Consider the following 24142-nt stretch of genomic DNA (forward strand, 5'->3'; position numbering starts at 1 on the left):
TTATTTGTGTGTGTGTGTGTGTGTGTGTGTGTGTGTGTATAAATACACACACACACACACACACACATTTTTCTTTCTTTAAAATTTTGGGAGGTAGTTTCTTCTAAGAGACCAAAGTACTCCCAAAATTAAGTGGGTGGCTCTGTACTATTCACCAGTTTCTAATATCTATATTTTCTTCTTCTTCTTTTTTTTTTCTTAAATTTTTAAACTACTTTTTACCCCCTTTCTTCCCCCCACGATTTGGGTTCTCTTCCAATTTGGTTAACACACATTTCTATGGGGTCTTTGCTACCCTTTTAGTATTTTATTCTCTCCTTCATATATTCTTAATCTGGATAAAATGACAAGGCGGAAAAACTCACCACAAAAAAAAGAACAAGAGGCAGTACCAAAGGCTAGGGACCTAATCAATACAGACATTAGTAATATGTCACATCTAGAGTTCAGAATGACGATTCTCAAGGTGCAAGCTCAGCTTGAAAAAGGCATGGAAGATATTAGAGAAAGCCTGTCTGGAGAAATAAAAGCCCTTTCTGGAGAAATAAAAGAACTAAAATCTAACCAAGCTGAAATCAAAAAAGCTATTAATAAAGTGCAATCAAAAATAAAAAAAAAAATCAAAACCTGGCTCTTACGGCTAGGATAAATGAGGCGGAAGAGAGAATTAGTGATACAGAAGACCAAATCATGGAGAATAAAGAAGCTGACCACAAGATAGACAACTGCTGGACCATGAGAGGAGAATTCGAGAGATAAGCGATACCATAAGATGAAACATTAGAATAATTGGGATTCCAGAAGAAGAAGAGAGAGAGAGGAGAGCAAAAGGTATATTGGAGCAAATTATTGTAGAGAATTTCCCCAATATGGCAAAGGGAACAAGCATCAAAATCCAGGAGGCGCAGAGAGCCACCCTCAAAATCAATAAGAACAGGTCCACACCCGTCATCTAATAGTAAAGCTTATAAGTCTTAGTGACAAAGAGAAAATCCTGAAAGCAGCCCTGGACAAGGAGTCTGTAACATACATGATAACAATATTAGATTGGCAGCGGACTTACTCACAGAGACCTGGCAGGCCAGAAAGAACTGGCATGATATATTCAGAGCACTAAATGAGAAAAACATGCAGCGAAGAATACTATATCCAGCTAGGCTATCATTGAAAATTGGAGATATAAAAAGCTTCCAGGACAAAAACTGAAAGAATTTGTAAACACCAAACCAGCTCTATAGAAAATATTGAAAGGGGTCCTCTAAGCAAAGAGAGAGCCTCAAAGTAGTAGACCAGAAAGGAACGGAGACAATATATAGTAATAGTCACCTTACAGGCAATACAATGGCACTAAATTCATATCTCTCAGTAGTTACCCTGAATGTAAATGGGCTAAATGCCCCACTCAAAAGACAGGGTATAAGAATGGATTTAAAAAAAAAAATCAATATGCTGTCTACAAGAAACTTATTTTAGGCCCAAAGACACCTCCAGATTTAAAGTGAGGGGGTGGAAAACAATGTACCATGCTAATGGACATCAGAAGAAAGCTGGGGTGGCAATCCTTATATCAGATAAATTAGATTTTAAGCCAAAGACTATAATAAGAGATGAGGTCTTACTCAATGGGTCTGTCCAACAAAAAGATCTAACAATTTTAAATATCTATGCCCCTAACATGGGAGCAGCCATATACATAAACCAATTAATAACAAAATCAAAGAAACACATCAACAATAATACACTAATAGTAGGGGACTTTAACACTTCCCTCACTGAAATGGACAGATCAAGCAAAAGATCAAAAAGGAAATAAAGGCCTTAAATAACACACTGGACCAGATGGACATCACAGATATATTCAAAACATTCCATCCCAAAGCAACAGAATATGCATTCTTCTCTAGTACACATGGAACATTCTCCAGAATAGATCACATCCTGGGTCACAAATCAACTGGTACCAGAAGATTGGGATCATTCCCTGCATATTTTCAGACCACAGTGCTCTGAAGCTAGAACTTAATCACAAGAGGAAATTTGGAAAGAACCCAAATACATGGAGGCTAAAGAGCATCCTTCTAAAGAATGAATGGGTCAACCAAGAAATTAAAGAAGAATTGGAAAAATTCATGGAAACAAATGATAATGAAAACACAGCAGTTCAAAATCATTACAAAGGTAGTCCTGAGAGGAAAATATATGTAGCGATACAAGCCTTTCTCAAGAAACAAGAAAGGTCTCAAATATACAACCTAACCCTAAATATATAGGAGCTGGAGAAAGAACAGCAAAGAAAGCCTAAACCCAGCAGGAGAAGAAAAATAATAAAGATCAGGGCAGAAATCAATGAAATAGAAACCAGAAGAACAGAAGAACAAATCAACAGAACTAGAAGCTGGTTCTTTGAAAGAATTAATAAGATTGATAAACCCCTGCCAGCCTTTTCAAAAAGAAAAGAGAAAGGCCCCAAATAAATCATGAATGAAGGAGGAGAGATCACAACCAACACCAAAGAAATACAAACAATTATAAGAACATATTATGAACAACTATACGCCAGCAAATTGGACAATCTGGAGGAAATGGATGCATTCCTAGAGACATAATAAACTATCACAACTGAACCAGGAAGAAATAGAAAATCTGAACAGACCAGTAAGGAGATTGAAGCAGTCTTCAAAAATCTCCAAACAAACAAGAGCCCAGGGTCAGATGGCGTCCCAGGATAATTCTACCAAACATTTAAAGAAGAATTAATTCTTATTCTCCTGAAACTGTTCCAAAAAATAGAAAAGGAAGGAAAACTTCCAAACTAATTTTATGAGGCCAGCATCACCTTGATCCCCAAACCAGACAAGGATCCCATCAAAAAAGAGAATTACAGGGATGCCTGGGTGGCTCAGTGGGTTAAGTCGCTGCCTTCGGCTCAGGTCATGATCCCGGGGTCCTGGGATGGAGTCCCACATCGGGTTCTCCGCTCCACGGGGAGCCTGCTTCCTCCTCTCTCTCTCTGCCTGCCTCTCTGCCTACTTGTGACCTCTGTCTGTCAGATAAATAAAAAAAAAAAAAAAGAGAGAATTACAAACCAATATCCTTGATGAACACAGATGCAAAAATTCTCACCAAAATACCAGCCAATAAGATCCAACAGTACATTAAAAGGATTATTCACCACGACCAAGTGGGATTTATTCCTGGGCTGCAAGGTTGGTTCAACATCTGCAAATCAATCAATGTGATACAATACATTAATAAAAGAAGGAACAAGAACCATATGATACTCTCAATAGATGCTGAAAAAGCATTTGACAAAGTGCAGCATCCTTTCCTGATTAAAACTTTTCAGTGTAGGGATAGAGGGCACATACCTCAATACCATCAAAGCCATCTATGAAAAACCCACAGCAAATACTATTCCCAGTGGGGAAAACCTGAGAGCTTTTCCCCTAAGGTCAGGAACATGGCAGGGATGTTCACTATTACCACTGCTATTCAACATCGTACTAGAAGTCCTAGCCTCAGCAATCAGAGAACAAAAAGAAATTAAGGGCATCCGAATCGGCAAAGAAGTCATCAAAATCTCACTCTCTGTGATACTTTATGTGGAAAACTCAAAAGACTCCACTCCAAATCTGCTAGAACTTGTACGGGAATTCAGTAAAGTGTCAGGATATAAAATAAATGCTCAGAAATCAGTTGCATTTGTATACACCAACAGCAAGACAGAAGGAGAAATTAAGTAGTCAATCCCATTTACAATTGCACCCCAAACCATAAGATACCTAGGAATAAACCTAACTGAAGAGGCAAAGAATCTGTACTCAAAAAACTATAATGTACTCATGAAAGAAATTGAGGAAGACACAAAGAAATGGAAAAAAGTTCCATGCTCATGGATTAGAAGAATAAACATTGAGAAAATGTCTATGCTACCTAAAGCAATCTACACGTTTAATGGAATCCCTATCAAAATACCATCAATTTTTTTTCAAAGCAATGGAACAAGTAATCCTTAAATTTATATGGAACCAGAAAAGACTTCGAATAGCCAGAAGAATGTTGAAAAAGAAAGCCAAAGTTGGTGGCATCACAATTCCAGACTTCAAGCTCTATTACAAAGCTGTCATCATCAAGACAGTATGGTACTGGCACAAAAACAGACTCATAGATCAGTGGAACAGAATAGAGAGCCCAGAAATGAACCCTCAACTCTATAGTCAACTAATTTTTGATAAAGCAGGAAACAATGTCCAATGGAAAAAAGACAGTCTCTTCAACAAATGCTGTTGGGAAAATTGGACAGCCACATGCAGAAAAATTAAACGACCATTTCTTTGTACCACACACAAAAATAGAGTCAAAATGGATGAAAGACCTCAGTGTGAGACAGGAAGCCCTCAAAATCCTTGAGGAGAACACAGGCAGCAACGTGTTCGACCTCAGCCCCAGCAACTTCTTCCTAGAAACATCACCAAAGGCGAAGGAAGCAAGGGCAAACATGAACTATTGGGACTTTATCAAAATGAAAAGCTTTTGCACAGCAAAGGAGACAGTTAACAAAACCAAAAGACAACTGACAGAATGGGAGAAGATATTTGCAAATGACATATCAGATAAAGGGTTAGTATCCAAAATCTATAAAGAGCTTCTCAAATGCAACACCCAAAGAACAAATAATCCAATCAAGGACATGAACAGACATTTCTGCAAAGAAGAGATCCAGATGGCCAACAGACACATGAAAAAGTGCTCCACATCACTTGGCATCAGGGAAATACAAATCAAAACCACAATGAGATACCACCTCATACCAGTCAGAATGGCTAAAATTAACCAGTCAGTAAATGACAGATGCTGGCAAGGATGTGGAGAAAGGGGAACTCTCCTACACTGTTGGTTGGAATGCACCTGGTGCAGCAACTCTGGTAAACAACATGGAGGTTTCTCAAAAAGTTGAAAATAGAGCTACCCTACAACCTAGCAATGGCACTACTGTATATTTATCCTAAAGATAAAAACGTAGTGATCCAAAGGGGCACAGGCACCCGAATGTTCATAGCAGCAATGTCCACAATAGCCAAACTATGGAAAGAACCTAGATGTCCATCAACAAATAAATGGATAAAGAAGATGTGACACACACACACACACACACACATATACACATATATATGTGTATATATATAAATATACACACACACATATGCATATGCAATGGAATACTATGCAGCCATCAAAAATGAAATCTTGCCATTTGTGACGACATGGATGGAACTAGAGGGTATTGTGCTTAGTGAAATAAGTCAATCAGAGAAAGACGATTATCATATGATCTCACTGATATGAGGAAGTAGAGAGGCAACATGGAGGGTTTGGGTGGTAGTAAAGGAATAAATGAAACAAGATGGGATCGGGAGCTAGACAAAGCATAAGAGACTCTTAATCTCACAACAAACTGAGGGTTGCAGGGGGGAGGGGGTTAGGAAGAAGGTAGTGGGGTTATGGACATTGGGGAAGGTATGTGCTATGGTGATGGCTGTGAAGTGTGGAAACCTGGCGATTCACAGACCTGTACCCCTGGGGCTAATACATTATATGTCAATAAAAATAAATAATAAATAAAGTATCTTGAATGCTAGATTACTAACAGAATAAACTATGATTTGAATGGTATTAATGAATATTCACATAATATAGCTTTAGATTATCATTTGGAAAGAAAACGTTTTTTTATTTAAGTTCAAATAGCCAACATATATTGCATCATTAGTTTTTGATGTAGTGTTCAATGATTCATTTTCATTTTTTACTGTTTCAGAGATTATTAAAAATAGTGATAAGGAAATTTTAGGTAACATTTAATGAGTACTACTTATATACAGAACATTATGCCGTCAGATACTTTATTGACTTCTGTAGAAATGAAACATGAAAAATTTGAAAAATACTCAAGTTAGAACAATTTAATAGATGTCTTCTGTGATATTTATTGCATTGGAAGGTACTTAGTAATATTTTTAGTATAGATTCAAATACCAGAGAGAAATGGCCATTTGATCTCAAAGAGTTCTATTCGTCTTTTTAATTTGAATCATTATGATCTCTTTTCATTATTTAATAACAGGACTGTTCCCTGATGTCGGTGGAGGCTATTTCTTGCCACGACTTCGAGGAAAACTCGGCTACTTCCTTGCATTAACAGGATTCAGGCTGAAAGGAAGAGATGTGTATGCAGCAGGAATTGCTACACATTTTGTAGATTCTGAAAAGGTAATTACTTGGATTGCATGTTGTGTTGGTGGAATAGCTTGTATTGCACGGGAAGGGAGTATAAGTTGTTGCGATCCCAGGCTTTTGGTTAGATGTGGGTCTGAATCCAGGATTACTGTTTAAAGCTCTGTGACCTTTGGGAAGGTAATTAAGCTCTCCAATCATGTTTTCTCATGTATAAAGTGGAGATAATTATGTCTGGATTCAGGACTGTTTTGCTTGGTACCTTCAGTGAATATTTTTTCATGAATAATTACACTTTGGTTAAAAAAAATACCTACTTTAAGGAAATCTAATATAGAAGAATCTAAATTTATATATGAAAAGATAAGCTTTTATTTTATAAAAACATTTTTGAAAGGTCCTCTTGGTTGTGAGTTTCCCTGCTAGTGCATTTAAGAGTTAAATTTGTAAAATATGGTTTTAAAAACTTTTCTAAAGCCTGTTGCAAGGGACACATACTACTTAGCTTTGTCCTTTTTTCTTTCTTTTTTTTTTTTTTTAAACAGTGCGCCCAATTTTCTTAGCACAGTGGCAAAGAATGTACAGATACCTTAGGGTTAAATCCTAGCTTGAATTGAGCCTCTTTGTCCCCTAGTTTGTCTCTAAGTGGGGATGGTAGTTCCTCCCATAGTAGTTGAATCTCTTTGTGGTTAGTGTAGCAGAAAATCCAGTCCTAGGTGGTTTTGCCTCAGAATTTCCAGCAAGAAATTTGGGGTTTATTCTGCTTCAGCTGGGAGCTCACTCTCCTCGAACAGGCTTCTATTACCCTTCAGCCCTCGAGCCAGTTAACCTACCTCGGCTAACCCACCTTGCTAGTGTGTTCTGTTTCTGGAACTGTGGGGTGAACTTAGCTTTCCGGGAGGAAGCACATCGATCTCCAAATGGATGTCTGATTCTGAGAGAGGGATGTTCTGGGGTAGGAGAAAGAATGTCATGACAAAATATGAGAACCTTCTGTCACACTGTTTCAAGTTTCAGATCTCTCCACATCCGTAGTCCCCTTGAGTAGGCGGCCGCCCCATCCTCCCCTTTAGCTGTAACAGGCAGCGACATGGGACTCCATTGTCTACTCCGGAGGGACACCCTTAATAGAGTGCAATTTAGTAAGGATGGGAGAGAGCGCTGGTCCACACCTATTCCCTTCTTTGTCGGCCTGCCCGCTGGTAATTTCTGTAGTGTATAGACTGCCACTCGCAGGGCCTGCACAGGGTGACAGAAATGGGCCATGAACGTTAGGGATGAAACTAGAGGTGGGTACTAAAGATAAAAGGTAAATAACCCTCTGTCTCATCTGACAAAGAATATGAGACAAAGAATCTAGAGAAAGTACTCAGCGGATTGAAAGGAGGAAAACTGGAAGTTTCCTCATAGAGGTTGCAGTTCAGCTGGGCTTTAAGATGAGTACTGTCCGGAAAGGCATTCTAGGAAGAGGAAACATGTAATGAGCAAGCGAGTGGGCAGGAAAACTTAGCTGTGTTTTGGAAACAGCAGAAAGTCTCACTTGGCTGAGCATGGACTAGTGTGTGAGGGACGTGGATGGAGAGCTACGTGTGGCCGTTTTACAGAGCTGTGCATTGACTGTAGTAACCGTTATCACCTGTGGCAATTTTAATTAAGATTAATTAAAGTTTATCATTCACGTCTTTGGTTGCAGTACTGCGTTTCAAGTGTTTAATAGTCAGAGAGAAACAAAGATGAATGTCTCTCTCCTCTTTGGTTTCTTCCATCTTTGTCTAGTTCTTTGCGAGGCAACATTTGCTGTGTGGGAATGTGTGTGCATTTAACTTCAGAGAAAATTGCCTTCCTGATTCAGCCGAAGAGAGCACATCATCATTTTAAGACAAGTATTTTTAAAAAGAGTACAACGTCTCTTAAAAAAAAGTCTCTGTTTTGTGTTGGGGTTCAAATCTGTCTTCCTTTTTTCCCCCCCGTTTTAGTTGGGCATGTTAGAAGAAGCGTTGTTAGCCCTAAAATCTCCTTCAAAAGAAGATATTGCAGATGTCTTGGATGCTTACCATGCCAAGGTAATCTTGTCAGTATTCTGGCTTCAGATTTTAATTCACAGGGCAGGGGACATGATTGAAAAATTGGCAGTTGGTGGATATGATAGTTTGTGGATACAAAGGTGCTGGGCTGTGTTAACGTGAAAGCTTGACGGAAGGATCGGAGCTTCCGGGCTGCCGCGCGGCCGTCCGAGAGGAGGACTTCTCCGCAGCGCAGCGACGCGCCTCGTCTTCTGATTGCCGGCGAATTTCAGCACGCAGCCTTGTGACTGGTCCTCGCGAGGACGTCCTGCAGTGCACCATGACATTTTTGTAATGGAGGGCTCAGTGCTGGTGCTGCTGAGCTGCTAACGTGAAACTCTGGTGCATATCTAAATATAATGACAAGGTCTAATGCAGTGTTCACTTTCAGTTCCTGACTTATGTTCTGTAACTTAAGTTTTCTTCTAAGAGCCAAAAATCTTTAAAACTGTTACATGACTTCTAGTAAAACATGATGGGTAGAACACATGCTCTCTTCTAAAACCCCACTAAAATTGTAAAAAAGAATAGAAAAGGCACAAATCCCCAAAGACAAACAGAACAGAAAAGGAGCAGGTAGGTATGAGATGCCAATATTTTGGAAGCTTGAAAACAGAAGGACGAGGAGAGCTACCCTACATTTGAGAATACTGCAATATCTTCTCCTTCAGTAGAGGAAGCCAGTAAGAAGCAAGCAGTTCTCGCCCTCTGCCCTCCCTAAGGTGCCAGAGTCCCCAGAAGACTGGGATGTGGAGACGGGCAGAGAAACGAGAGGAGCAGTTGGGCCTCCAGAATTCTCCCGGCTGTAGCACCGGCTGCCCTTTCGTAGCTTGGCCGAAGAGTCGGAATTTACTACTAAGGTCCGATCGGACAGACCCAGCTGACCGTGGGGAGGACGGAATGAAAGTGCTCCACTAAAAAGAGGCAGAACATAATAAAGAGGAAGGCCTCCAGCCTCTTTTCCGAGTTGGCTTCCAGACTATTAAATACCCTCTGTCTTGGCCTGCGCAACTATCACAAAAATACCACAGGCTGGGCGGCTTAAGCAACACAAACTTATTTCTCACAGTTCTGGAGGCCGGAAACTCCAAGAGCAGGTGTCAGATAATTAGATTCTTGGTGAGGACCTGCTCCTGGTTTGCAGATGGACAGACACCTTCTTTCTGTGTCCTCACACCGCAGAGTGAGCTCTTTCACGTCTCTTCTTACGAGGGCCCTAATTCCTTCGTAAGGGCCACCCTCTTGACCTGATCACCTCTCAAAGGCCCCCCCCTTCCAAGTACCGTCACTTTGGGGATTAGAGGTTCAACGTGAATTTGGGGGTGACACAAACATTAGGTCAGTAGCACCATCCCACTCCTAAGCAGTACATTCGAAGAAAAAGGAAAAAACCTGTAGAGGTTGACATTTGAGGACCCCTCAACAATGAAACACCCAGGTCTTTGCCCAGTCTTTTGTGATGCATCAGACAGTTGACAGTCCTATAACTGCGATGGACTTCACACAGGAAGCTGCTTAATTTTAGTACTTCATGCTGAAATTTTTTTATGCCAAGTGTAAAAACAAATTGGTCAAAGCAAAAAAAGGCACTTGAAGCAAGCAGTGCCGGGAAAAGGACACTTAAAAAAAGAAAGAAAAACTATAGTTGTGAAAACTATAATTGTTCAGATAAGAGGAAAATATTTCATCTGTGAAATAAGAACAGATGGAATACAGCAAAGAATTTTTTAAAAATGTGATAACAAAAGGGAAAAACCCCACAACAGACTGGATTATAGTTGAAGGTCGAGGAAAACTCTAAGAGGACAAAAAGGATAATGCGGTGCAAAATGGAGAGGAAGGAACATTAGAGGTATTATTCCAATAGGTTTATATCTCATCATTAGGAATTCATAATAGAGAAGAAAAAGGGGAGGAAATAGTTAGAAAAATAGTATACAAATTTGTTCAGAACCGAAGAACATGAATACGGGTTGACAGAGCCCCTGAAGCCTCAGTGCGGCGAGTGTGAACACGGAGCACGGGAGGGTGTCATCAGCTTTTGTCAGAGCATTTGACAGTCTCTCATGTTGTACGTATAGCACGGGTCAGAGTGGGTGGGAGTCGAAGGGCCTTACCAGAGAGTTCTGCTAAATGTGTGGGCATTAGTCTATAGATAAAGTCATCTTGGCCTTTCTGTTTCTTTCTCAGTAATTTGGGTGACAATGTTGATAGCATTTTGATCAAATTGATTTGAAATTAAGAAAAAAATTAGGTAAAGGATTATGGATTAAAAAAAATCCTTCAAGTTTAGAGTGACCTATTTAATAGTATCAGTGTGAAAGGTAATAAATGTATGGGAAAAACACTCCCTGTGTTTTCCGTTATTCTCACACCAGTACCACATTCACAACTCTTCTGACCCTAGGTGTGTGGCTTTTCTATACGCGGAGCAGTTCAGCGCAGCACCACCTGGGTGTCCTGTAATTCATTCATTTCGGGAGTGACACTGTCTGCCTGGAGTTAGCAGATCCCGCACCCTAAGAGCTCGTTCCCACAAGACTGACCCCACTTCAGATGCCGGTTACAAGTCCTCTCTTGTCACCTGTACTTCTCATTGGCCATAAATCAGGGTTCTCATGACCCCTTCCTTAGGTTCGATAATTTGCTAGAATTTCTCACAGAACTTGGAAACATTTAGTGTTTGTTGCTTTAATACAAAGGATACAATAGAGGATATGAATGGATAGTCTGCTGAAGGCTGCATGGGGCAAGGTCCGGAGGGGTCTCAAGTCCAGGAGCTTCTGTCCCAGTGAGGATGGGATGTACTACTCTCTCCACTTGAATTTTTTTTTTAAAGATTTTACTTATTTATTTGACAGAGATCACAAGTAGGCAGAGAGGCAGGCAGAGAGAGAGAGGAGGAAGCAGGGCCCTTGCCAAGCAGAGAGCCCGAAGCGGGGCTCGATCCCAGGACCCTGAGATCATGACCTGAGCCCAAGGCAGAGGCTGAAGCCACTGAGCCACCCAGGCGCCCCTCTCCCCTTGTGGATGTGTTCATTAACCCGGAGCTCTCCAAACACCATCCTTTTGGACTTTTGTGGCGGCTTTATTACATAGTCACTGTTGATTAAGTTACGAGCCATTGGTGATGGAACTCAATCCCGAACCCCTTTTCCCTCACTGAAAGTGGAGGGAGGCAGGAGATAGTGGCAGTGTTGGAGCAGGGCTTGATGAGAAGAGTGGGACTGAAAGTTCCACTCTTCTAATCACAGGTTGTTTCCCCTGGAGACCAGCCCCATTCTTAGGAGCTTTCTGAAAGTCACCTCCTTAACGTACTTGTGATGGAATGGGGCTTGTTATGAATAACAAAGGGCCCATTTCACCTTAATTTAGGGACAAACGACCAAATACAACAAAAGATGCTTTTCTTAAAGAAATTTCAAGGTTTTAGGGAGCTGTGAGCCAGGAATAAAGAACAAATATATAGGCAAAGACTGAATATATATTTATTATTTTATTTTTTACGATTTCATTTCTAAGTAATCTCTCTATACCCAACGTGGGGCTCAAACCTACAGCCCCGTGGTCAGGAGTCACATGCTCTACCAACTGAGCCAGCCAAGTTTCCCTGTATTTCTTATTTTAAATCACGGATAACAATAGAGATAAATGAAAATTTTGGATTTCAGTCCAAAGTACCAAATTCATAAAAGTACAGCATGGGAGAAATGTAGCCTATAACAGCAACGGTTTAAAAAAGAAAAAAAAAAAAATCCCGCTAGAACTTTCCCCAAAGTAACTCAGACTTAGTCCTGTCAGTAAAAACATTGTATCCAAACACACAAAGATAAGTAGAGCCCGATGCACTCTGCTGGGATCCAGTCGTACCTGTAGCGACTGTGTCCGCTCCACATTTGGTAAACTGGGGCTCCGCGGAATCAGGACCTGACTGTGGGGCCAGCAAGCTGCGGTCTGAGAAAAGAGGTGGAAGAGGGAGTCACCAGAACTGCAAACATGAGAGGACGGACTTAGCCCCAAATTTTTAAAAAAAATCCTGATTATGGTTATTCAGGCTCTGCGAGCTCCTTCTCACACTCGTGTTTTCTCTCCCTGAGGTCGTGCTGCAGGCATGTCAGGGATGTTGGTGGGAGTTTTCTGTATCAAATGGAAATTTGGGCAGGGTGACATCTCAGGTCCCTCACATCCTAAATTCGTTGCCATACTTCAGTGATAATGTAGCAAATAGAATAATATAGCAGTAAAAATGAAAGAACATGTTTTGCCGTCGGCACTTTTGAGAACCAATCTGGAATAACCCGTCTTGAGTTTTGAACATGTGGTTGCTATTTCTGAGACTGTTGGATATAATTTGACTGAAAGTGATAATCTGTCACAAAGTGTATTATGAAATAGGATAACATTTTAAAGGGTTTTTAGAAGATTTGGGTTGCTTCAAGTAAATTACAAGATTTTTCTTTTTTAAACAGTCCAAGATTGATCAAGACAGGTCTTTTATACTTGAGGAGCACATGGACAACATAAACAGGTACTCAGAGAGAGGTCTCAGTATGTCTGTTCTTTTGGGAAGACTGCATTAAATTGAATTTGCTAACACTGTAATTACATTGTGTTCAATACTGCGCTGCATTCTGAGATCAGATGGCATGGTGCTTGTATTTATTTTGTTTAAAGTAGCTTCTTTCCTACTCTCTTGGGAGGAATATAAGTCCATTATACTGAAATAATCTATCTCACTGATTCATTTTAGTGCAAAACATTTTTTTTATGGGAGTGGAGGCTGGAAAATAACAGTTGAATTATCTTTTATCTTCGTAAAGTCATTTTTTATGGTCTTACGAAGCTGATCAGCAAAAGATTTTTTGTGCAGTGATTTGAGACATTGATAGACTGGCTTAAGGAACAAAGGGGAGGATAGAAACTATTGGAAAATAACACAACTCTCTACATTTTAGAAGCATCAGTTTTTCACAGTTAAGGTATTTATTTATATGCAGTAGATGCAAGGAAGCATAAGAGAAAATTTCGGCTTTATTTTGCACTAATAAAATTAGACTGCAAACGCTTACCCAGAGAAGCAAGGTTTTATTTCATCATCCTGTAAAATAGCTTGGAAAATTTTTCATTATTGAAATGGAGTTTGGGGAAAGCCTGTGTTTAGATTCATTTCTATTTTGGAAAGGAGAAATTGCTTGCAGATTGGTGAAATCATGCGTTTCCTTTTTTATAGTTGGTTCTCGGCCAATACTGTGGAACAGATAATTGAGAATTTACAGCGAGATGGTTCATCTTTTGCCCTAGAACAATTGAAGGTAATATATGGATCTTTTCTGTCCTGAGGTTGTGAATCCTTGTGGTAAGGAGGCCTCTCCAGAGCCTCCTGTGTCTGAGCTCCGTGGCGGGGACATGAACCACTGCACAGGTTTTGTGTGTGTGTTGGCGGGGGTGGGGGGGCGTGTCTTTTGTTTTTTCCTGAACTCAGTTGAGTCTCAGAAAGCATTTTCACAAAACCTGTATCTAAACCAAGTGCCTTGTCTCCCTGCCGGATGTTGATAGCAAAGTTGAGCTGCTTTTAGGTCCCGTGACTGTAACAGAGAGAGCCTGACGTCAGCAGGCGCGCCTCTGCTTCAAGGAGCCCTCCTTGTCCTGGGGAGAAGCATTTAAGGACATTTTTATTAGAAGTGTTGGGTTACTGGAATATAGTCTTTTTTATAATGTGTTGTAATTCTGCCATGAATCTATAAATTCAGTTGAATAGGCAACAGATCAGTATATGGTCTTTCTAAGCAGTAGGTTTAATTAAAAAACAAAACAAAACACAACGATTCTTTTTAAACTGGTAAGAGGCCCTTCTATACTCAGAGCTGAGTTTTAAGCCGTGTTTCTCAGTGTTAGGCACACTTTGATTCTTCTACAATGTGACTCGACTGGTAACAGCAAAACAAAAGCTGTTTTTGTGTAAAGGAGTGCGTGAGTACTGCCCTGCTTGGAGCTGTGAGCGTGCGACTTGGAACATTTCAGACGTCTACACAAAGAGAAAGAAGTGTGTTTCCTTCTGCTTTACAGAAAAGCTGTTAATAGCTTGTCCTTATTTTTTCAGTTTGTATTCAGTTCAGTATTTTTCAGTTTGTAGGTAAAATTGTCACGTTTCAATTGTCAGAAAACTTACTGACAAAATATTTAAAGTTTCACCTGTGAAGATGAAAACACTTCTCCATTGTTACTATATTGTCTCTCTCTCTCTCTCTTTTTTAAAGATTTTATTTGAGAGCTGCTCTCACACATCAGGGTTGGTTGGGGGCAGAAGGAGAGGGATAAGCGACTCCCCACAAAGCGTGGAGCCTGACAGCCCAAGCAGGTGGGGGGCACTCCATCCGAGAACCCCCTGACCTGAGCGGAAGGCAGACACTTAACCGACTGAACTACCCGGGCACCCCTCCCATTGGTAGCTATATTCTTCACGTGGAAATCCCAAATTACTCTCTTAGGGTCTTATTTAGTAATTAGAATTCTATTAACATTCAAGGCCAGGCATAAATTAGAGTAGATTGCCCAGTCATATGCTGTCTTAACTCACCATAGTAAATTAATGTGAATTTTAACAGCTTTTAGGAATGCTCACATAGACCTAGACAATCATTTTATATTTCAGGGGTTCTGATGTGAAGCTGGTTCTCTTGTTTCCAGAGCAACATAGAAACTAGCAATCCAGTTTTTCTCCCCAAGGAATAGGACCCAGTTAAGTGGACACTTCGTACTTTCGTTTGAACATAGTCATGCAGCACATTACCTCATGCCTGTATGATGTCACTTTAAAGCAGTACAGATGTGCAAGATGACATATTATTTTAAAACCACTGGCTTACCCCAGAACCGAGAGATAGAACTCAGTATTCTTTCAGTATTCTTTCTGTATTCTTTCTAGTCCTTTGGCAGTATGATTAGTCTGCATCCAGATGAGGGCACCTGGCAAGCCACCCGTCACAGCTAGGGTCACCCCAGACAAGGGTCACGGCAAGCACTCATCAGAAGGACAGGTTTTGATTTTTATTCAGTTGATCTGCAGTTCAGATGTGGCTCCAGAATGTTAGTATCTGCTGGAAACAACGTGACATGAAGATCCAAAATCCCCGCTGAGGCTTCTCTGATAGAGCCTACATACAAAGTTCGTTTTAATGATCTCAGCCAGAAACATACGCCAAAAAGTAGCCCTGAAGGAGAAAATAGCTTTTGTTGCCTCAGTGAAAGGTTTGCAGATCAAATGTTTGAACAGTTTTTTTTAAAAGATTCTAATACTTGTGTCAGTAAGCTTCTAGGATTGCTCCTAACCCCTGTGAGCCCTTCAGGGACTCCTGTCTCCTTCTGTAGGTCCTAAGGATCTAGTCTTCTTATGGTCCAGATTGCAACCACCTTCCCTATGTATAATGTATATATAATGTATAATTGCCCATGGGGAAGGACATCATCTTTTCCACATACTTGCTTATCATTAAATAAAAACAAGTTTTTTTAATCCTTTAGATTTCTAAAGTTTTTACTGCTAATCACTAAAGGATAGCAAGGGTTAAAAAAATAACAAATATGAGTAACTCATAAATTCTTTACAGCTGATGCAATTTTCATAGTACCTTAGTTTATGTTTCCTCATGTCCTTTCTTAGATTTTCCTTCAAAGTATTCTTTTTTTTTTTAATGCTTGTGGTTGGAATTCCTCTACCCCCCCCCCTTTTTAAGATTTTATTTGTTTATTTGACAGAGAGTGAGATCACAAGTAGGCAGAGAGGCAGGCAGAGAGAGAGGGGGAAGCAGGCTCCCCATTGAGCAGAGAGCCCAATGTGGGGCTCGAACCCCAGGACGCTGAGATCATGACCTGAGCCGAAGGCAGAGGCTTAACCCACTGAGCCACCCAGGCGCCCCCTCTGTTCCCCTTTAAAATCCCCTTTTGGCATAGGTTGTTCATGATGCTAGACAGTCCGTGTAAGTTATATGGGCAATTTAGAGGTCCTGATGTGTAGCTCACATTAGGGAAAACTTAACCTAAGACTCCAGTTGCCACGCTCTTGTGTACGTGTACGTACATTTTAATTGTGGTAAAATACATATAAAATTTACCATCTGCATCATTTTAAGTATGTAATTCAGTTTTGTTGAGTATATTCACCTGGTTGTACAACCAATCTCCAGAACATTTTCATCTTACAAAACTGAGTGAAACTTTATACCGGTTAAATAACAACTCCCCATTTCCCCCTTACCCCAGCTCCTGGCAACTACTGTTCTACTTTCTGTTGCTACAAATATGACTACTCTGGATACGTCCCATGAGTGGAATCATACAGCATTTGCCCTATTGTGATTGGCTTATATCACCTAGCATGATGTTTCAAGGTTCATACATGTTGTAGCATGTACCAGAATTTCATTACCTCTTAAGGCTCAATAATATTCCCTTGTATGTATGTACCACATTTTTCTCATCCATTGTTGATGGGCACTTAATTTGGGTTGCTTCTACCTCTTTGCTTTTGTAAACAAAGCTGATGTAAACATGGGTATACAAATATCTCTTCAAGGGCACCTGGGTGGCCTAGTTGGTTAAGCACCTGCCTTCGGCTCGGGTCATGATCCTGGAGTCCCGGGATGGAGTCCCACATCGGGCTCCCAGCTCCGCAGGGAGTCTGCTGCTCCCTCTGACCTCCCCTCTCATGTTCTCTCTCACTGTCTCACTCAAATAAATAAATAAAATCTTAAGAAAAATCTCTTCAAGACCCTGCTTTTAATTCTTTTGGATATATACCCAAAGCAGAATTTCTGCATTATATGGTAATTCTGTTTTTAATTGAGGAATCTCCATCCTGTTTTCTTTTTTTAAGTTTTTTTTTTAAGATTTTATTTATTTATTTGACAGACAGAGATCACAAGTAGGCAGAGAGGCAGGCAGAGAGAGAGGAGGAAGCAGGCTTCCCACTGAGCAGAGAGCCCAATGCAGGACTTGATCCCAGGACCCTGGGATCATGACCTGAGCTGAAGGCAGAGGCTTTTACCCCACTGAGCCACCCAGGCGCCCCACCATCCTGTTTTCCGTAGCAGTTGCACCATTTTATATTCCCACCAACAACAGTGCATAAAGTTTGCCAACTCATTATTCTCTTTTTTCTACCATCCTAATGGCTATGAGGTGACAGTTCATTGTGGTTTTGATTTACGTTCCCTAATGTTTAGTGATACTGAACATCTTTTCATATGCTTGTTGACCATTTGTATCTTCTTTGGGAAATGTCTAGTTTTTTTAGTTGGTTTTTTTTTCCCATTTTATTTTATTTTATATCTTTTAAGTGTTCCAGTAGGTTTTTGGTTTTTTAACATGATTGAGCTGTAGGAAATGCTATCCTGTTTCATCTCCCTTTTCTGGTAATAAGACTAGCAGGCTTGCCAAAGTAAAGAATATTCTTCAGGGCCAATGAGGGAAGTGTTTATTTTTTAAAATTGCAAGTGATATCAGTAATCAAAGAAAGATGAGTAGAAGAGATTGAGACCCTACCCTCCCAAAGCCCAACTGTGTCAGCAAGGACACTACGCCAAGGAAAGGTATTTCAGTAGGATCACTAATCCTTAGTGCTAGAGTAGGAAGTCCATGGCCAGAGAGAAAAATAAGAACAAGGAACAAGGTGTCCAGTTAGTGTCCAGGAAGGAGTTCCTGAACAAATGGCCAGGGAAACCCATGTTGTTTTTGACTTGTGCTTTAGGTGTTTATTCTAAGTGATTGATATGATATAGGAAAGGAGAGGATAGCTTATTGTGTTAAATTTAGGCTTAAAGGGCATATAAGTTCCTTTTTTAGATATTAGATAACTTTTAAAATTCTTTGGAACTTCTTCTAATTACCAGTGTGGGATTTATGTATATGTTTACTTTTGAATGCTCATTTTGTGAAGAATAAAAGAAACTCAGTTTTATACTTGAAGTTAGTATTTTAGAATATGAAAAGCTCCTGTAAAGAAATCATACACATGAAAAATTTGGGAAAAAGGAAAACTAAGGATAATTAGGTATAGATTTTAAGAAAGAAGAACAACAAAATATTAGAGAAATTAAATTTTAAAGATTACTAATCTTTCTGTAAGCTTTGAGAATTAGCCATGTACTGTGTTATTTTTAAAAATAAAGTGACAGGTGTTCATGAAGAATTAAGTGCTACGGAAACTGTTCTTCTGTTGTAAACAACTAGAAAACTGGACAAAATATATGAAACAAGTGTTTGTTAATATTGGACAATGCAGGCAGCACAGGACTGATTCCCGAGAGCAAGGAAACAAACAGAAAAGCCCTAGGATTGACTTGATTTCCTTCCTGCAGGAATTTTCAGAATATTGATCTATATGTGTTTTAGGTAAAACTCTACAAGACCAGGAAAGAACCAGAGGAAAGCAGTAGTTTGGACAGTTAACAGGACTCACAAAGGTCTGCAGGCTTCATATTGCTGTCAGCCAGAAGGTTTACACTTTAGTTGGTGGTGGGGGTAAATTAATACTAAAGTTAAGGCTGTCCAGAACTCCCAAGATAACTCAGTGGGGAAAGAGATCGATAAATGGTCCTGGAACAATTGGATATCCATATGTGAGAGGAAAAAGTGCTTGACTCTTCCCTTGTACCTGTAGGGAAGGAGAAAATTCTCCTCTGTCTTCTGAGCGTCTCCAGCCCAGCCTAAGAATTAAACTGACATAAGCCAGATAGAATGATAGGAGAAAAGATACAAAAGATATTAAATTTTTACATGTACATGGGAGCCTGCACAAGAGAATGAAGATATGAACAAATAACCAGAGCAGGAAGATTTTATGCCTTTCAGACAAATTAGTGAGTAATTAACAAGAGAAAGGAGTTTGGTCTAGTGGTAGTAAACGGTGAAGAAGTAACTGGGAAGATAAGGGTTGGTTTAACAAGAGTTATTTGTATAAATGTCTTGGCCGCATGTTCCCTATCTCTGGTGAAAAGAATGTCTTCCCTCTGCTACACACAGGGCATCTTTTACATAGGAGTTTTATTTCCTGGAACAAAGGGAGGATCATACTGTTTCTCAAGTGCCTTTAACTCAGAATAACCAATATGCCCAAGTGTCCTGTCTTGAAGTAACGTGCTCTGAACTCCGCCGTGTGCAAGTCAAAGTGGATTATGCACCTAAATACAGGAGCTAAAACTGTACCACTTCTAACAGAAAACAGAAAATCTTTGTGACTTTGGGTTAGCAAGACTTTTTAATGCAAAAAGCAAGAGCTACACAAGAAAAAAATTAATAAATTGATCTTTATTATAATTAAATACTTTTCTTCTTTGAAAGGCACTATGAAGAAAATAAACCACATTTGGGAGAAATATATTTGCAAGACTCATATCTGATAACAGGGCTTTATTGTATATAAAGAATACTTGTAAGTTAATGAGAATACAAACAGTGCACCTAGAAAATGGGAATCTGGACACTTCACCAAAGAACATGTATGAATGGCCAGTAAGCACACATAAAAATGATTAAGATCTTTAATCATTAGGAAAATGCAAATTAAAACCACAGTGAGATGTCACTGTGCATCTGTTAGAGTGGCTAGAATGTAAAAGATTGAGTGTACCAACACCAAGTGTTGGTAAGGATATGGAACATCTACAACTCACACATTGCTGGCAGAAAAGCAATTTGGCATCCTCGTAAGTTAGATGTACATTTACTGCAAGACCCAACAGTCCCACCCCAAGGGATTTACCCAAGAAAAATGTAAACATATGGCTACACAGATGCTTTTCCTCACACGTTCATAATAACTTTATTATAATGGCCCAAAACTGGAATACCGCTTAACTGTGGGAAGGGACGAGTTAGCGCTGCATGAAACAGCATGGATGAGTCTCGGAAGCACTGTGCCAGGTGAAAGCAAGCAGACACGACACACAGGACTACTTAGTTTTGATTTTATTTTTATGAAATTCTAGAGAATACAAAATTACAGGGATAGAAAATACATCAGTTATCTGTGGGTAGAGTTGAGGGAAGGAGAACTCTTTGTGGTGATGAAAATGTTCCAAATCCTGGGGCACCTGGTTGGCTCAGTGGGTTAAAGCCTCTGCCTCCGGCTCAGGTCATGATCTCAGGGTCTTGGGATCGAGCCCCGCATCAGTCTCTGTGCTCGGCAGGGAGCCTGCTTCCCTCCCTCCCTCTGCCTGCCTCTCTGCCTGCTTGTGATCTCTGTCTGTCAAATGAATAAATAAAATCTTAAAAAAAAAAAAAAGTTCCAAATCTTGATTGTAGGAGTAGTTGCACAACTGTATACATTTATCAAAAGTTACAGAACTCTTCACTTAAAATGAGTGAATTTTATATCTAAGTTACATGTGAGTAAAGCTAATTATTTAAAAAAATCAAAATAACATACCAAATTATATTAAAAAACAGTTTGACATATAGAAGTAGGTATTCGATTTGCTGAAGGTACCCATTACACTGTGCTGTTTGCTATGAGTAAGAGTAATTTAATGGCAGTGTTGCTGGGTACATTGTGTCTTTGGAGAAGGAGGACAGTAAACCAGAAAGGGGAAAATACATCAATATGTGTAAACGGGAAAACAGTTTTCCGGTGATGGGTCAAAGCAGTGACCCTAAAACACTATCATGAGCATTTGGGAGATCATGAAAGAGCAGTACTTGATTCTTTAGACATTATCTTTGCCATTTTATTTAAATTGCTAAGGCTTTTAAGAAATTACTGGAAAAGTCTTAAGATACGATTGCAGAAAGCACTCTCGTTGGACTGGCTCTAGGTCTTTGCTGTAGATAAAAGAAGTACCAGTTCCCATTTCTTTAAAGTGCTATTTGGTCTTTATATAATAATATGACCCTTCGAATGATAAAGAATATATTTAAAAATAAAAATGTTTCTGTGAAACTGCAGTATGCTATGAATTAGACTGACTTGCTTTAGTTCAGGTATTTTGTATTTCTGTTGGTTTATTGTCAATCTGAACACTTGGAAAAGATTTATAGGTATAAGTACAAAATATGTAAGATTATTTAGAAAAGTATTCACTGTTCATAGTATAGTAAATATAAATGATCCAAATATACATGATTCCTAATTGTTGGGGTTCCTTCTTTTGGAGTTAAATCTGACAGCCTAGACTTTTAGAGAGTGTCATAAGTGGCATCCTTTTTTATAAAGAAAAACCTCTTTAGCTTCTTTTCTAAGATCATCTCTAAATCAGAGAAGGATTTGGAGCTTATATGTCTGTATTGTCCCTTCAAAGAACCCTGAGGCCAACTTGGTAGAATTTTTCTAATTGTATCATTAAAGGGTTGTTGAAAATATTGTTCTTTTAATTTTATCAGTATAGGCTTGTTGGATAATGCATATCAAACTGTATGTTATTGAGTGTTCTGGTAGATGCTGAGGGGACAGGTAGAGGGAGAATCCTGAGTTTTTCTTTTGTTGAAAATCCCTAAGATTTAGTAAAACTTAAGAAGAGTTCCTAGGATTCTTACCAAAAAAGCAGTGACTGTAATGCTGATAACGCTCTGAGTGCAACCATGTCCTGTTCACTGTTGTCTCCTCTGAAGTGTCTGATGCGTAGTAGATGCTCACTAATACTGAATTGAGATGAGAATGTGAATTATTTGATAAAAATATAGGAAAAAAGAAGTTGGCTCTTTGGCATACATGAGACAGCTTATTTTTGAAGGGTTGGATAATTTAGTTACGACACTAACCAGTGTTTTACCAAGAAGGAGAAATATGTTCACCAGCTTGTGTGGTTGCATGATCGTATCCATACACATTTCTGACATAACTGAACATCCAAGTCCTCGTCATTTGTCCATTTTCTGGAATAGTCTCCGTGTTCCCTTTGTAATGAATGAGGCTATATTACATGAGCTCCTTTAACCCTCTTGCATCATCCTTTTGATTCGTCTGACCTGTGTCTCGCTTTTCGCTGAGGGAAACATCCCCATCTGTGCTTTCATTCCACCCTTTCCTGCCTCATTGAGGAGCTACTTGGCCATCCGTCTTCTCCGTCTTTCAGTTATCTGTAAAATTTTACCTTCTTGGGTGAATGCACATTTCCTTCTGCCCTTATTTTCAAAAGCTTTCCTGCTTTTAGAAAAAGCTTTCTCTTGGGGCACCTGGGAGGCTCAGTGGGTTAAGTCTCTGCCTTCGGCTCAGGTCATGATCCCAGGGTCCTGGGATCGAGCCCCGCATCGGGCTCTCTGCTCAGTGGGGAGCCTGCTCCCTCCTCTCTCTCTGCCTCTCCCTCTGCCTACTTGTAATCTCTCTCTCTCTGTCAAATAAATAAATAAAATCTTTTAAAAAAAAGGAAAAAGAAAAAGCCTTCTCTTAACAGTTTTTCCTCAAGCTACCATGCTGACTTTGTCTTCCCCCCCCTTTCCACCAAAACTACACAAGTAAGTTTTTATTAACTTCTATCACCTGACACGATGTCTTCTCCATCTTTGTTCTTCTTGACTTTTCATCAGCCTTTGGCATTGATTACCTCTGTAACCTTGGGTGTAGAGTGAAGTAGGCTTTGGGGTTGTCAGGCTGGGGTTTAGACTCCTCTCTGAGTGACCTTGGATAAATTCTTACCAGGCTGGTTTCCTCGTTTGTACGGTGTGCGCACGTGTGAGCTAAGGGAAGTGCGCTCAGGACATGTTCCTTCCCTTCCCTTCCCTGTTTGGCTGGGTTTCTGACTCCTTGCACTATCCATTTTTGAGGTGGATAGTATTACAGTCTCCATCTGAGAAATGAAGAAACTAAGATCAATCACGTGGACGGTGGTGGGGCCGGAATTCTACCACTGAGTTGTGGGCTCTAGTGTTCAAACCCTGAGTCTCTGTGCCAGATTGCCAGTATACTAAGAATTGTTGGAAACTAGTTTTCCTTGGGTTGTCAATGCACTATTTTCTAACGTGCTGTCTGTTAACAGGAAATCTCTTTAATTACTAATACATTAAATGTCTTAACCAGTGGAGCTTTTCAATTGGAATTTTCTTCCCTTTTTTTTTCTAGTGTATTTATGTGTGCATGACACAAGCACAAACACCTGGAGCCCTTACTCTGTGGCCATTTTTTCCTGTCTGTCTCATCCATTCTTCCACCCACCCTGCCCCCTGATATCCACCAGTTCTCTGTATTTAAGTCTGTTTTTTTCCTTTGTTTATTTGTTTTGTTTCTTAAATACCACATGAATGAAATCATATGGTATTTCTTTTTCTCAGACTTATTTCACTAGCATTATATGCATGAGGTCCATCCATGTTGTTGCAAAAATCAAGATCTCATTCTTTTTTATGACGGGGTAATGCGCCATTGTATATACATACCACATCTTCTTTATTCATTCATCTATTGATGGACACTTGGGTTCCTTCTGTATCCTGGCTACTGTAAATAATGTTGCAGTAAACATAGGGGTGTGTGGATCTTTTCACATTAGTGTTTTGTTTTCTTTGGGTAAGTACCTAGTAGTGGGATTACTGGATCATATGGTAATTCTATTTTTAATTTTTTCGAGGTACCTCCATAATGTTTTCCGCAGTGGCCGCACCAGTTTGCATTCCTACCAACAGTGCTTGGGGGTTCCTTTTTCTCCATATCCTCACCAACGCTTGTTCCTTATCTTTTTGATACTGGCTTTTTGACAAGTGTATACTGTATCTCATGGTGGTTTTGATTTGTATTTCACTGCTGATCAGTGATGTTGAATATCTTTTCATGTGTTTGTTGGCCATGTTTATGTCCTCTTTGGAAAAATATCTGTTCATGTCTTTTGCCTGTTTTTGAATTGGATTGTTTGTGTTGAGTT

At 39.7% G+C, this 24142-nt stretch overlaps 1 protein-coding gene across 3 annotated transcripts in view; it reads left to right on the forward strand.

Annotated features, from left to right (window-relative positions):
• Nucleotides 1-24142, forward strand: part of HIBCH (3-hydroxyisobutyryl-CoA hydrolase) — a 110804-nt gene that overhangs the window by 69741 nt on the left and 16921 nt on the right. For all 3 annotated transcript variants that reach the window (XM_080799086.1, XM_080799087.1, XM_080799085.1), the window contains exons 8-11: nt 6125-6270; nt 8211-8297; nt 12767-12825; nt 13528-13609. In XM_080799086.1, coding sequence (XP_080655212.1) covers nt 6125-6270; nt 8211-8297; nt 12767-12825; nt 13528-13609 — 374 coding nt within the window. The remainder of the gene's footprint in view (nt 1-6124; nt 6271-8210; nt 8298-12766; nt 12826-13527; nt 13610-24142) is intronic.

This window comes from Martes martes (assembly GCF_963455335.1).
Source record: "Martes martes genome assembly, chromosome: 3".
In the NCBI taxonomy this organism is placed as follows: Eukaryota; Metazoa; Chordata; class Mammalia; order Carnivora; family Mustelidae; genus Martes; species Martes martes.